This window comes from Acipenser ruthenus, chromosome 15, assembly GCF_902713425.1.
Source record: "Acipenser ruthenus chromosome 15, fAciRut3.2 maternal haplotype, whole genome shotgun sequence".
Lineage (NCBI taxonomy): Eukaryota > Metazoa > Chordata > Actinopteri > Acipenseriformes > Acipenseridae > Acipenser > Acipenser ruthenus.
In genome coordinates this window covers 27,614,909-27,627,935 of record NC_081203.1, presented here as the reverse complement: position 1 = coordinate 27,627,935, position 13,027 = coordinate 27,614,909, and the positions used below count along the sequence as shown (strand labels likewise).

The 13,027-nt window shown below is 35.6% G+C and overlaps 2 protein-coding genes across 5 annotated transcripts in view; one reads left to right on the top strand and one right to left on the bottom strand.

The window, feature by feature from the left end:
• Nucleotides 1-9,603, bottom strand: part of LOC117422345 (TALPID3 protein-like) — an 88,616-nt gene extending 79,013 nt beyond the window's left edge. Inside the window, exons 1-7 of the mRNA XM_058988145.1 lie at nucleotides 8,761-9,603; nucleotides 7,720-7,805; nucleotides 7,344-7,422; nucleotides 6,188-6,257; nucleotides 3,339-3,501; nucleotides 1,557-1,731; nucleotides 249-428 (exon numbers count right to left, since the gene is read on the bottom strand). Of these exons, the coding sequence (XP_058844128.1) occupies nucleotides 249-428; nucleotides 1,557-1,731; nucleotides 3,339-3,501; nucleotides 6,188-6,257; nucleotides 7,344-7,422; nucleotides 7,720-7,731 (679 nt within the window). The 5' untranslated portion in view covers nucleotides 7,732-7,805; nucleotides 8,761-9,603. The remainder of the gene's footprint in view (nucleotides 1-248; nucleotides 429-1,556; nucleotides 1,732-3,338; nucleotides 3,502-6,187; nucleotides 6,258-7,343; nucleotides 7,423-7,719; nucleotides 7,806-8,760) is intronic.
• Nucleotides 9,604-9,678: 75 nt separating this feature from the next.
• LOC117422262 (mitochondrial import inner membrane translocase subunit Tim9) lies at nucleotides 9,679-12,749 on the top strand. Of its 4 annotated transcripts, none has more exons than XM_058987697.1 (4): nucleotides 9,679-9,722; nucleotides 11,107-11,168; nucleotides 11,425-11,520; nucleotides 12,221-12,749. In XM_058987697.1, the coding sequence occupies exons 2-4, from the start codon at nucleotides 11,130-11,132 to the stop codon at nucleotides 12,353-12,355; spliced, it is 270 nt and encodes an 89-aa protein (XP_058843680.1). In that variant the 5' UTR covers nucleotides 9,679-9,722; nucleotides 11,107-11,129; the 3' UTR covers nucleotides 12,356-12,749. The 4 variants fall into 4 exon arrangements, with proteins under 4 accessions (XP_058843680.1, XP_033892928.2, XP_058843679.1 ...); XM_034037037.3 differs by lacking the exon at nucleotides 9,679-9,722 and adding an exon at nucleotides 10,323-10,432; XM_058987696.1 differs by lacking the exon at nucleotides 9,679-9,722 and adding an exon at nucleotides 10,391-10,513.
• Nucleotides 12,750-13,027: the final 278 nt, after the last annotated feature.

The following is a 13,027-nucleotide window of genomic DNA, read 5'->3' as shown; positions in this document are numbered from 1 at the left end:
CATGCACATCATTTGGTTTATAATTTCTCTATGTGGACAATGGGGCTTATGTGTGCTGCAGGATATACTCTGAGGATATGTTTTAAGGTCTCACATGTTAAACAAGAAATAGAGATATTACACAGGGAGTCACACCATTTCTGAGAGGGAATTCTTGAAAGGGAAGTGACCTGCCTCCAATTCAGCCAAAACTAAAAGTAAATGCCAACACTAAGCAAGTTGGTGTATGAGGTGCACTTTAAACTCACCCAGCCTGGTTGTAGACACAGATCCACTGACTGTGGTTTTCTCCACCGCAGGCTTGTCATTCCTGTGCTGCACTTTGCCATCCCTGGACATGGGAACCGGTGCAAACCTACGAGGAACTGGAGTCTCCAGCGGGGACTTCTGTACAGCAGCACCATGTCGAATGTGCCGGCTTGGGTAAGCTGGGATATACAGAGCATGTTATAGAGGACTGCTAAAATACTTAAGAACATTTTGACAAAGTATTTTTCAATGTCTTCAATGTTCAAATGATTCGTAACACTGGGTGATGTGGAGTCCACCTCTGTGATAAAGTGTGAAGGATCTCTTAATTGTCCTATTAAGAGGAATGCGTGTATGTTGATTTTCTACGTAGACATTGCAGAGGTGTGAATGGCACTATTTATAGCAGGTCATGTTGACAACTGATTACTACAACAGAGCAAATGACTGCTTTTAGCACACAGCTACAATATAATAATAGTGTTTCTAGTTCTACTCCAGAATGTATTATTTCAGACTCACTCTTCCAAATATCCTTGTGGGATAGATACAGTCTATGAATTCAACGTATTTCAAGAGCTTAAGTTTCACGCTACAAGTACAATGCATTAAGTGGGTTTCAATTAAAAGGTAAGGCAATTTAAAGATTAAACTGTGGTTACTGAGGTAACAACTGGGAGCCAAGAGGCAAATTGCTTCTCCTCAGGCTGTTTTTGCTAATCAGTCTTGCCCATGTAGCGTCAGCATGACAACCATGAAAGCGTTCTATTATCTCACTGGTGGGTATTTCCTAGTTAAAAGGACATGAAGCTATAAATTCTATACAAATATGCATATATTTACCCCTTCATAACCTTTATGATGTTTGCCATCATTTGGAATGGTACTGAGTTCTGCCGAATGGCTTTAAACATCATAAAACATAATTTATATGGCATTGGTAGGAATATGTCCTTTTAAAAATTATACAAATAAAAACATTTCAGGTGGTCATGTTATAACATTATCAGTGTGTTATATAAAAGCTACAAAGGCAGCATTTATAAAGGCAAATGTAAATACAACTGATCTAGTAATACAGCAACTAACAGTCATAAACGATAAAAAAGAACAGATTGAGCCATATTGTAATTATGGGAAACTATATTTACTTAAAATGCAGTTTTACATATATATATATATATATATATATATATATATATATATATATATATATATATATATATATATATATATATATATATACACACACACACAATAAATAAGCACACTGTACTTCTATAATTGACAGACGATTTCTTTCACACCTGCTGCTGCTGCAAGGGAGCCAGAATACTGAGATCCAAGATGTGAATCTTGGCTGTAGTTGCTAGGCAACTGCTGCAGACCAGGTTGTGAATTGGCTGCTGAACCGTGATGCACTGTGTGAGAATAAGCTGGAATGAGCCCAACAGCATTGATTGTAGAGCTCATCAAACGAGACTGAAGGATTAAGAAACAGGGGAGAAAAAAAGAATGCAGATTTCAAGCATGTTTCAACAAGTCTTTTCTCTCAGCACTGGAAAGCCTATTGTTCTAAGAGGCTGATCCTCTGATAAAGCACATTAAGATCAACCAAAAATGGCACATCCCAGCTTTGAAGTGCAGACAGACCATGTCCTCTTTTTGTATTAGATAGGATGTGAAAACAGCATCTACCAGCACAGCAGCTGCATTCTCACAATAAGATTTCCAGTGTTGGTCAATATCTGAATGCAATGCTTTTTGTACAATTTCTGGGACTGTTCCATTTGAATTTGTACCATTTTTTTCTGAAGTCATATTTAAAAATAACTTTAGTGCATATAAAACACAGTGGGCTCTCTAAATATCCCACTCACTTTATTTCTATACAGACTCAAGTGAAGGAGTAAAATAAGCAACACTGACATAAAACAGCAGTGGGTTATATGAGGATGCATGTGAAGAGATCAAACACAAGACAATGCAGTAAGCTACTGTGCAGCTCCCCAGAGCCATTTACTGTAGAGACTGCTTGGAGCTGACAGAGAAAGAACATCAAGGCAGCAAGCTATTGCTGAGCAGTTACGGCAGTATACTCAGGATGTGTCAGATGAGTTGTCATGTGAACACTATGTATTAACGTTATTGCATTGATGCCACACAGTTTTTAATGTTGGATCAAAGCTTTAGGTGGCTATTTTGACAAAAGCAATGCAGTGCAAGATGAGACCAACATTGCATGGCGTTCATGCTGAAGCAGTAATAACAAACATGTTGAAACTAATTCTGTTAGTATATGCCTGCTAAAGAAGGTTTTTTTTTTTTTTTTTTCTTAGTAAAGCAACTTTCTCTTTTGAGCGGTATGTACTAGCTAGATGCATTATCAGCTTAAATAGCAAATGTTCAAAAAAACATACCTAAGTTAAAACATGAATTTCTAAACATGATTCCCTGTGACCAGGCATTCATAGTCTGTGCACGTTTAATTAAATTTGTATCGTTAAATGCCCGTGCTAGCAACAAAATACATTTAATACATTTTATTCTGAATCAGAATGAGTAGGGCATTTTAAAGCACACTCTAATAATAGTGACAAATACAAACTTTGTAGCTTACTAAACAATATTTATATTTGAAACCACTGTGAATGTATTTTCTTTTTTCTGATTTGCTTTCTGTGTATTCAGCCTATATTGATTTCTCTGTAGTTTCATTCCTTCTATCTAGTCTCACAATAAACCTGTGAAGTGTGGGTAGCAGCCCATGGCCAATTTGATCATACGCAATGGCACTTTTAAGATTTGATTCTATTACCAGTATCTGAATTGAGCTCAACACATATTGCATGATTAAACATCTACAGTAGGAATCTACCTAAAATATATCCTGCTAATAGCAAGCATTTTTGCCACATGTATATTGTATTGTAATGTGAAAGATTGAGAGTTTACAGTCTTTAGAGTCATCTTATTATGACAATTCTTGTTGCTCTTGTGATGGGTTCCATTAAAACTAGGTAACCCCACTAATATAATCCCCCCACTAGTATGATGATTCTGCTTCTAATACAGGGCATGCTCCCCACCTTGAGAAGAGGCACAGTTGCAGTGGCAGCAGCTGCAGTGATGGTTGGATTTGCTGCACAGTGGGAAGAAGGTCTGCTTTCTGTCACTGTGGTCTCCTTTGCTGATGACTGGTTTTCCAGAAACTGCACCTTTACCTCTTTCCAGACAGGACCAGTTTTTGATCTAATACAATTATTATTATTATTATTATTATTATTATTATTTATTTCTTAGCAGACGCCCTTATCCAGGGCGACTTACAATTGTTACAAGATATCACATTATACATTATTTCACATTATACAGATATCACATTATTTTACATACAATTACCCATTTATACAGTTGGGTTTTTACTGGAGCAATCTAGGTAAAGTACCTTGCTCAAGGGTACAACAGCAGTGTCCCCCACTGGGGATTGAACCCACAACCCTCCGGTCAAGAGTCCAGAGCCCTAACCACTACTCCACACTGCTGCCCAATTAAAACATGTTAGTTCAAAGATATAATTATATAAGTAGATATGGATAGCTGGTTGATATCACCTGGTTGATGCCCAGGTCATTTAATTATGGTGGCTGTTATGGATGCAATAGCTGCTTCAGCAAGTTTACAGTAAACTCACAATAATAATATCTAATAATCTTTATTTTGTATAGCGCCTAAATGCAAGCATCTCACAGAGCGCAAATTAGAACAATAACACTAAAAACTAAACAAAACAAAATACAACAACAAATACACAAGCTTATAGTTAAAATAGCACAGGTTATAAAATAAAACATTGCACAGTGACATAAGCCTAACCATGATGAAATGTCTGTACACAGAGATGCGTTTTTATTTGTTTTTTTAAAAGCTTCAACGGTATTAGCATCCTTGATCACCTGCGGAAGATTATTCCAAAGCCTAGGCGCATAACAGCAAAAAGCCCCGTCACCCACAGAATGAAGCTTAGCCTTAGGAATCCTTAACAGACCTGAATTCACAGCGCGTAGGTTACGTGTGGGAATGTACCTCGTCAACAAATCAGCTGTAATCTGGGGCCAAGCCATTTAGAGCCTTGTAAATTAGCAGTAAAATTATAAAATCAATCCTACTCTTGACCGACAACCAGTGCAGAGAGGCAAGAACTGGTGTAATATGAGCACCCAATTTGGAATCAGTTAAAATGCGAGCGGCAGAGCTCTGAATGTATTGCAGTCTGCCAATAGCAGCCTTGGAAGCACCGGCAAGCCAAGCATTACACAAAGCACAAACCATCTTAACAAATGACTGGAAGTTTTGAACTCATATAATGGGGGTAAAAAACCAAGGGGTTTTGGCACCAGGGGTGAAAAGGATTCCCCTTGAATCATATTATAAAAATACTTTAATTCAAAGTAAAATAATACATGTTGGCAATATTGCATGTTTCTATTTTACCATTTTGTGTCCTGCAAAGATTTTATCATTATACAAAATGGTCCTTGGTTGAAATGATTTGAACACCCCATCTCAATCACATATTTCAAACAAAATTTGGGGCATTGGCTGATTTGTCACAGAATGACTCAAGACACATGTTTGTGCATTACCCCCCTTGGAGTAAACAGCAAACTGTCAGTCAGGAAAGCAATTGTGCAGACAAAACTAATATTCCAGAGGCCTGCGTAATATTCTGCTCGCTCTGAGGGACAAGACTCCTCGGAACAAGACTCCTCGGAAATATGACTTCTTGTTTATGGAAAACAGTATTTCTCAAGTGTCCTGCAGGCAGGGGTTTTCATAATTTCATCAAAACCAGAAGTTCCAGAAAGAATGTTTGAATTATATCCACTAGGCTGTAACCTTGGAAACCATATGTTCATAATGACTCCTATAAATAATAAATGACTATCAACAAGATATCAGGCTAAACCAAAGCATAAATGATGTCTGGAATAAATAACACACATTGAACTGTATATTAGTGTTTCTGTCAGTTGTTTAGAAAGTAATTTGGGGTTTACTTTGGTAATTTGGTACTACTTACTTTTTTCATCTTTTAATTCAAAATGTAGGAAAATGTGTTTAAATTCAGAAAAACCCAATATTCAAACATGAAAAACTTATGTCTGTCCCAGCACTGAGTAAAATACAATTTTAGTCAAGTTTCTGGTCTTGTAGGTTAAAATACAAGTAAATAATATATATTCACTGGTTCCTTCTGTTCCTATCATACTGTACTGCTCATTCATGATTTCTTTTTTAGTACCACAAACTACTTTTTGCATACACTACTCACAGTAGGAAATAATGTTCTGTTTCTCTTCCATTCATTCTAATACTTAAAGTACAATTTTTTCTTAAAGAATTTGCCATTATTTCTTGTTTTATAATACAGATACATTTGGGCAGAAACGGATTAAGTTGACTCTTAATACATTTTAGAAGAAGAATTTGTTTTCTCAGAGCCCAGATTTGGCTGTAAATAGCAAGATAAAACTCAAAAATATGGATTTATTTTTATCAGATGAGTTTTCTGTGCCGAATAAGAAAAAAAAATGGCGGATTGATCTTATCAGAGTAAAAACTTGGTCTTTAAGAAAGAAAGGGAAGATAATGGAAAGTTATTGATAAATGGATTAACAGGCCTGCAAACATGTTTGAACCAATTCTTTTTACAGCATGAAAAGGTAATTAAAACACAACTTGAGAGTCTATTCTCACAATTTAAATCCAAAACACCATAAGAAAAGATCATGTACATTTGTGTATGTTTCTTTTTTCAAGCAATGCATGATTTCTACACAGTTATGCTCATCAATGTACAAACTGCTATATATAAAGTGTATTAGAGTCAATAGAAGAGGTACAAAAAGAGTGAACAGCATTATGAGACACCTACCTCTGTTTAAAAACTGCTTTCATTGCTTCTTTTCGACCAGCAGAATACTGCGAGATCACTATGTCACTTCCTATAGACCCAAGAGGTAAATTGGTAGAGAAGCATTAAAAATGAATGGAAATATTTGCTAAACTTTTAAACATTAAAAGGATATACTGTATATTGGCGATTTCAATATGCTTTACAAAACTAGTGGAATTTGTTTCTCTAAAACAAACATTTTAATGGGAAACGCATCTGTAATATACTATATAATTTACAATCTTAAAAGAAACAGATAAAACACCTGTTTTTTTAGAACCTGCATCATTTCATTTTTAAATTCATCAAAAAATAATTGTAATACAAACATTGGTGTCACAAAAAGCAGTCCCTGCAAGCCCAGAGAAAAGTATTTACACATTTTACAGAATGTTTCTGGCCCCCAGCAGTAGAATATGTTCAACAGCACAATTATATTTGTGTTATCAGTGACTGACAGTTTTACCTAATAGAAACAGTAATTTAAAAGATTGCATCTCTAGGCTTGGATCAAGAAAAGCCTTACCAAAGGGCAGCTCTGCACCACCTGTATGTAGCAAAGTCAGTTATCATTCGAGGGGGTGTTTGCGTAGGAACACTGCACATTGTAAATCATGGTTACAGGCAATTTCATTCTTTGCTCTGTGAGATATGTTGCTGTCAGAGTTGGCAATATCCCTTCCAGTTGTTTTACTAAATACACCACTAAAGTCTGGGTTTTTTCAACAGCAATTGTTCCTTTACTGATATGCAGCATGGAATTAAAATGAGGCTAATCGTATTTGTTTTGTGTACATTATTTCATTACAATTGGGCCATTCCATGAACATGTGTTTTCTTGGAAAATGATGTTGGCATTTGTATTCTGTTTTATTGCTGAACATCTATTGACTTGTTATTATGTAGACCTACAGGAAAATAAAGCACTACTAATGTCAAAGGTTTCTGATCAGTGACAAAACTATAACTGTAAAACATCATTACTGAAACTGATTCAAATGGATTTAGTATTAGATTTAGATTAGAACCCCCTTTTCACAGAACCGAGAATGTCTACTCATTGAGATGACCTTTTACAATATCCTTCCATGTGCTGTTGAACACTGCCGATTGTTTCTGTGTGGTTGTGTTTTACCTTCTTTTCCACTGCCACCTGGAGGATTTTTAAAAAAGGTGCCTCTTACACCATGCTCCTGAGCATCTTCTTCTGGCCCCTGTACAGAAAAGAACATGACTGGTCAGCTAGCAAACTCCCCTGACAAAATACTACTAGGCCTAAAAGTTCTCCAGAATGTTATAAGCGCATTATTGCCAAGATAGTTTGTCAGATTATGTGAGCACCTTCATCCACCTATTGATGAAAAGTACACTCTAAATGATGAATATAGGCAAATACAAGGCAATTATATTTTATTTATATAACATGTTATTATTAAAAGTCACAATCTTTCAAACGAGTATCATCTAAGGGGGAAGTCATACAGTGTACACTTTTGCAAACAAATACTTGCCTGATGGGACATAGAGCCTGGGCTGTTTTCACATCCATGCAAAGGCTGTCGTTCTGAGGTGTTCCAAGCAGGAATCAGAGGATCAGCTGTTAGCAAAAAGGCAATATTTTAGTGGGAAAACTATTCACAAACAATTTCCTCAATAATTATTTCAATATTGTTTATTTGTGTCTACTGGTTTGCAGTACCCACTACAGAATATGTTACAGGCTTTTTTTTTTTTTTCAGGTGGGCTCCTCCTAATACCTATCTACAACAGGTTAAATGTACTTCCCTCCATTCAAAGTTAAAATATAGTATGTGCTAATGTCTTGGTTTTTACCCTTGTAAAGTGGCTATGGAGAAACCAAGGCGACAGAGGGCGCTCAAAAACAACTGACTGAAAAGTTTAATCCTCAGAATGTTTACTTTTACATCACAGCTTTAATTGACTTATGTATGGAAAAATTACTTGGCATAGGTGCAGACTGGTCACACTCTTTACCTGGCGCAGAAAGACGTTCTCTTTGCGCCTGCTTTACTTCATACTGCACTTTTGAAATCTCAATGAACTCGTTGTTCCAGTCAGTGTACTACTGTCACACAAATTATTGGAAAAAATGCCTACAGCTTAACACTAACAAGACCTGATCCACACCGTCTAAACATTTTCCTGTGGATTATGCCAAATTGCTGATGATCAGAAGTGTTTACTGGCGGCACATACTACTGAAAAGCGGGAACGCTTACTTTTGATACCTTAAACCACTAAAACAAACCTACTTAAGTCAGTATGGTGTGCAGCTTGTTAATACGCATGCTATTTATTTTGTACAAATGTTTTCATTAAAAATCATTACAAACAATAACATGTGACGTTTCGTGCGGTGGTTTTATTTATCTACAGTACAGTTAAAAATCGTACATGTAATGCTTTTATTTGTATTTATTTAAATTGTGAATAAACAATGGAAAATGAAAACAATGGTCCAATCATTACAAAAAAATCTGGTCTTGGAAAATAAAATTTAAAAAAAAACTAAACTAAACTAAATTACTTACCATCACGTACTGACTCTCTTCTCCTATCATCAGCAGGGTGGGCAGGTTTATTAGCAGGTAACGCTGGTGGGATATATACATCTGGTCAGGTATCTTTTTTTCTACCTGTTTCTTGTACTCATTCGTGTGGTACGGAGAACCAACTTCCCGGAGCTTTTTAACTGAGAATTTAACCTTTTTATTGTAGCAAACAAATCCACTGGAGACATTACTCACATCACGATCATTGTCGGCGCTCGTGTTTCTCGCATGATGAAGACTTGTTGATCTTATTAAAATATCACCTGCACTGGAACTTAAAGACGATTCCATACTTTCCCTTCCCACTGTCACTATTGACGGCGTGGAACAGTTTGCTTGTGAGCGGTCATTATCCATTCTTAACAATGTATTTCTACCTTAAAAAACGATTTTGTTTTCTGTATTCAAATCTGATCAACCCCTGGAATTACGAAATCTTGCCTGAAGTTGTAATTTCTTTGATATTTTTGTGTAGTCCTATTAATGTGGCTCTTGCTTTTTAAGCAAGAGCCACAATGTCCCACCTTCAATTAGAAAAAGTTTCCCGGAATGTCAAACACTTGAGTAAAGCACCGAAAGGTGTTTTTTTTTTTTTTTTTTTTTTTTTGTCAATTGTAGCAAAATGTCATACTATAAATTATGAAGTTTGCAAACGGTCTCCCGCTTTATCAGTGATACTACAATCATCAATGTATTTAATACTACGCAGATAAATAAAAATAAAAATAAAAAAGACATTGTTAATGTTTCTTTCGTCTGGTTTAGGTGATTGGTGTATCCACCGGTTCTCACCGGGTATCTTGGTTTAAGTTTCAGTTGGAACTTGCCGGCGTCCCTATGTTTACACTCCCCGCGGAAACAAGAACACCCAGAAAATCATCACGTTTAGCTTCTCATTCACAAAGCATTATAAGCTAACAGCTGGAAAACACGTTTTATTGGTAAGGTATATCAAATGTTTTTTCATAAACATATTTAAAATGATCAACTTCATAAAAATAAAAAAAAACCTATCTATTTGTTAATCTTGACTACCAACTCCTGAACAGTTGAAACGGAAGGATTATATAATTGTTAATTTAAATATGTATGATACTCCGGGTTCCCATTTCAACTGTGCAGTGGCTAAATTAAGAAAACATTCTAGACTTCTTTCTAGAACATTTTTACTAAGACTGGACAAACAACTGGTCGGGTCACATTAAACACACAAACAGACCCCTACCGGGGATCTACAATGCATTTATTTATTTATTTATTTATTTATTTATACTATACAATAAACAAAACAATTAAAAAAAAACACTGACAGCTCAAAAGCTAAATTGCATTAGGTTACTGTACTTGTATTCCACATGGGAATGTTTATACAGCAACTCCACTGCTCCTACGTAACGTAAACCTCCTTTGTAGAGATCGTATGCGTTTTCGACACTATAACATTTAACATTTCCCTTTCTTTGCCACACGTGTTCTTAATTATTTATTTAATAAAATAATACATTTTTGTGTCAACAGGAACGTCTAATATAGACACAAAACACACACACACACACACATATATCGAATGTAATGTTACTGATGGCAGGCTGTCTGATAGCAGAACCCACATGTCCTTTGAATGACTTGGTGGTATCCGGAAAGAGGGGTGGTGAGAATTTCATTTACACTGCTACTCTTTGTGGCTCATTTCAATTGGACATCATTTAAATTAATGTGCAGTATGTGATATGTATGTGTTTGCAGTTTTACGTGAGATCATTTGGTTTACATTAAGACGAGTGAATAAAAATGTTATGCGCATGCAGGCCATAAAGGGGAGGGGTTAATGTTTTGTATGACATTCACAGGCTGTCATTTCTGCCCTTGTGTAGACGAGTACCGGTGTGTTTTATTGTCTTCTTAATATCCTTATTTATAATTTCGTGCATGTATGCGCTTATGCGGTATTTTTTTTCGGATAGTATTAGTTTTGCAGACATAAGTATGTCTCAGCTAAAATGGTGAAAAACTATTTGATACACCGAATCAGTGTTTAAAAGAAAAACTACACACGTGAATGGTTTCATTCACAACACGCTCAGTGTGTTTGCTTGAAAATACTATTAGTATTAGGAAAATGTTATTGATGGTAGTGTAGACTCACATTCTACGTTATTCTATATTTTTCAAGGTGTTTATATGTGGTGTAAAGATAAATATAAATGCATTCACGCAGTGAACCCTTGTGTGTGTTTTTCTTTGATATTACAATGATTCCATCGTTTATTTTATGTAATGTAGAAGATGTTTGTTTTGAATTAAGTGGTTATTATTTATTTAAAGGTACCTAGCTGCAATTGAAAAAAATGGCTGCACAGATAACTGAGTCTGATCAAATTAAACAGGTAATGAACATTTTCAGTCATGCGCTTCTTGTTATAGTGACCATGCAAACGACTATATATTAACAGGAAAAAAAAAAGTCATTTAATGGGGTAGGAGGGGGTAATTGTAGCTCGTGCTGCACACAGTACTTTAACTAGAAACCATTTGTAATTTTCCAATGGTTAACATAATTCTGTAGTATAGCGAAATGTTCCAGATATGTTTTTATATCCAGTAATGAATTCACCATTCTAATGACTTTGTATGTGTTTCTAGTTTAAGGAATTTCTGGGTACATACAACAAACTGACAGAGACTTGTTTTATGGACTGTGTAAAAGATTTTACAACCAGGGAGGTGAAACCAGAGGAGGTATGTACATTTATTTTTTTTACATCTAATTTTCTATAAAAGTGCTTGGTTATGAAATAATTCAAAATATTACCAGTTGTGCAGAGTGTACTTGTATGCTATTCCTGTGAATTCATTGAAGCTAGTATACTACTGTACCAGATACCATGTTTTAAATTGAAAATGTTGTTTTGCACATTTGAGATCTGTTTAGCGAATAGAAGTGCAGGAAAGGTCAAACCTTCATACAAGTTGTATCAAATCAGGGCCTTCCTGCCTTCCCTTGCTGACATGACCACCTAGTCTCAAATATGCAACTTATGTTCATGCAGCCGACAAGGTTTACATGAGAAATGTAAACTTTGATGTAAAGGCAAATATCAAAGTTACTTCACAGAAAAAGAGGATGCAACTGCCATAGTAGCTATTCATGTTTACATGCCAAAATTAACCTGATCTGGAGGAATCAGTGCAGCCACATTTTACTTCAATAAGAACAAGTTATAACTAGTCAAGTATAGAAAGTTTCGGCTAATGCCTTCATAATCTTTAGAAAATATTACACAGCAAAACGTGAAGCATACTACTGTACGTGCCTTATGTATGCTAACTTTAAGTGGCCTGTACAAAAGGAGGCATGATGTGGATAAATAAGGACCTTGGATAACTATTAAATTATTCTACAGGTGTATTGTTTTGAGTACATTTTCTTTTTTTCTAGATGACATGCTCTGAAAGTTGCCTTCAGAAGTACCTGAAGATGACACAAAGAATATCGATGCGATTCCAGGAGTATCATATTCAACAGAATGAGGCTTTAGCTGCCAAAGCAGGACTTCTCGGCCAGCCCCGATAAGACAGGGCAGTGGTTTGGATTTATGTACAGTATTGTACTGCTGGAAGAGGACTTTCTAATGTATAACTGACCTGTTCTCCCCGAGACACAACTATAATTGTAGGATACCTTGAACAGCAAGAGCATACAGTGGCCAGGTTGTAGACAACAGATCATATAAAGGGCAGTTTGCTCAAGAAGTATTCTCTAAAAATACTTTTAAGCACCTACTACTTGAATTATATGCGAGAACTAGTAGACATGGTGCCTGCTGGCCACTGGACATAAGTGTTTCGATAAGTCTTATGGTGATAAGTCATTTTGCTTTCGTACAATACATGACAAAAACTTGTTTACTTCTATGGACCATGTTTTTTAATTATTGTTGAAAGAAAATAAAATATTATGCTGTATATACAGACTAAAACTGCAGATGTTTCAGATGCACTAGCTTTTAAAGCTGGTTATGTTTTTTTTTTTTTTTTTTTCTCTGTACACAACAGCATTTTCTGTGCCAATTGGGGTATTAAAGAAATTATAATTTGAACTGGGTTAAGTTATATAATATTTATTACATGAATACATAGAAATGTTAAAAGGATAAAGCAGTTTCTCCACATCTTAAAAGTAATCCAAATTATTTCTGACAATAATGTAGTTCCTGTTTATCTTGCATCTCGAAATGAGCAAAAA

Coding starts and splice junctions, on each gene's coding strand:
- LOC117422262 (XM_058987697.1), top strand. CDS start 11,130: ATGGCTGCACAGATAACTGAGTCTGATCAAATTAAACAG. Junction 11,169..11,424: donor AGTCTGATCAAATTAAACAG/GTAATGAACATT, acceptor ATGTGTTTCTAG/TTTAAGGAATTTCTGGGTAC. Junction 11,521..12,220: donor GGGAGGTGAAACCAGAGGAG/GTATGTACATTT, acceptor CTTTTTTTCTAG/ATGACATGCTCTGAAAGTTG.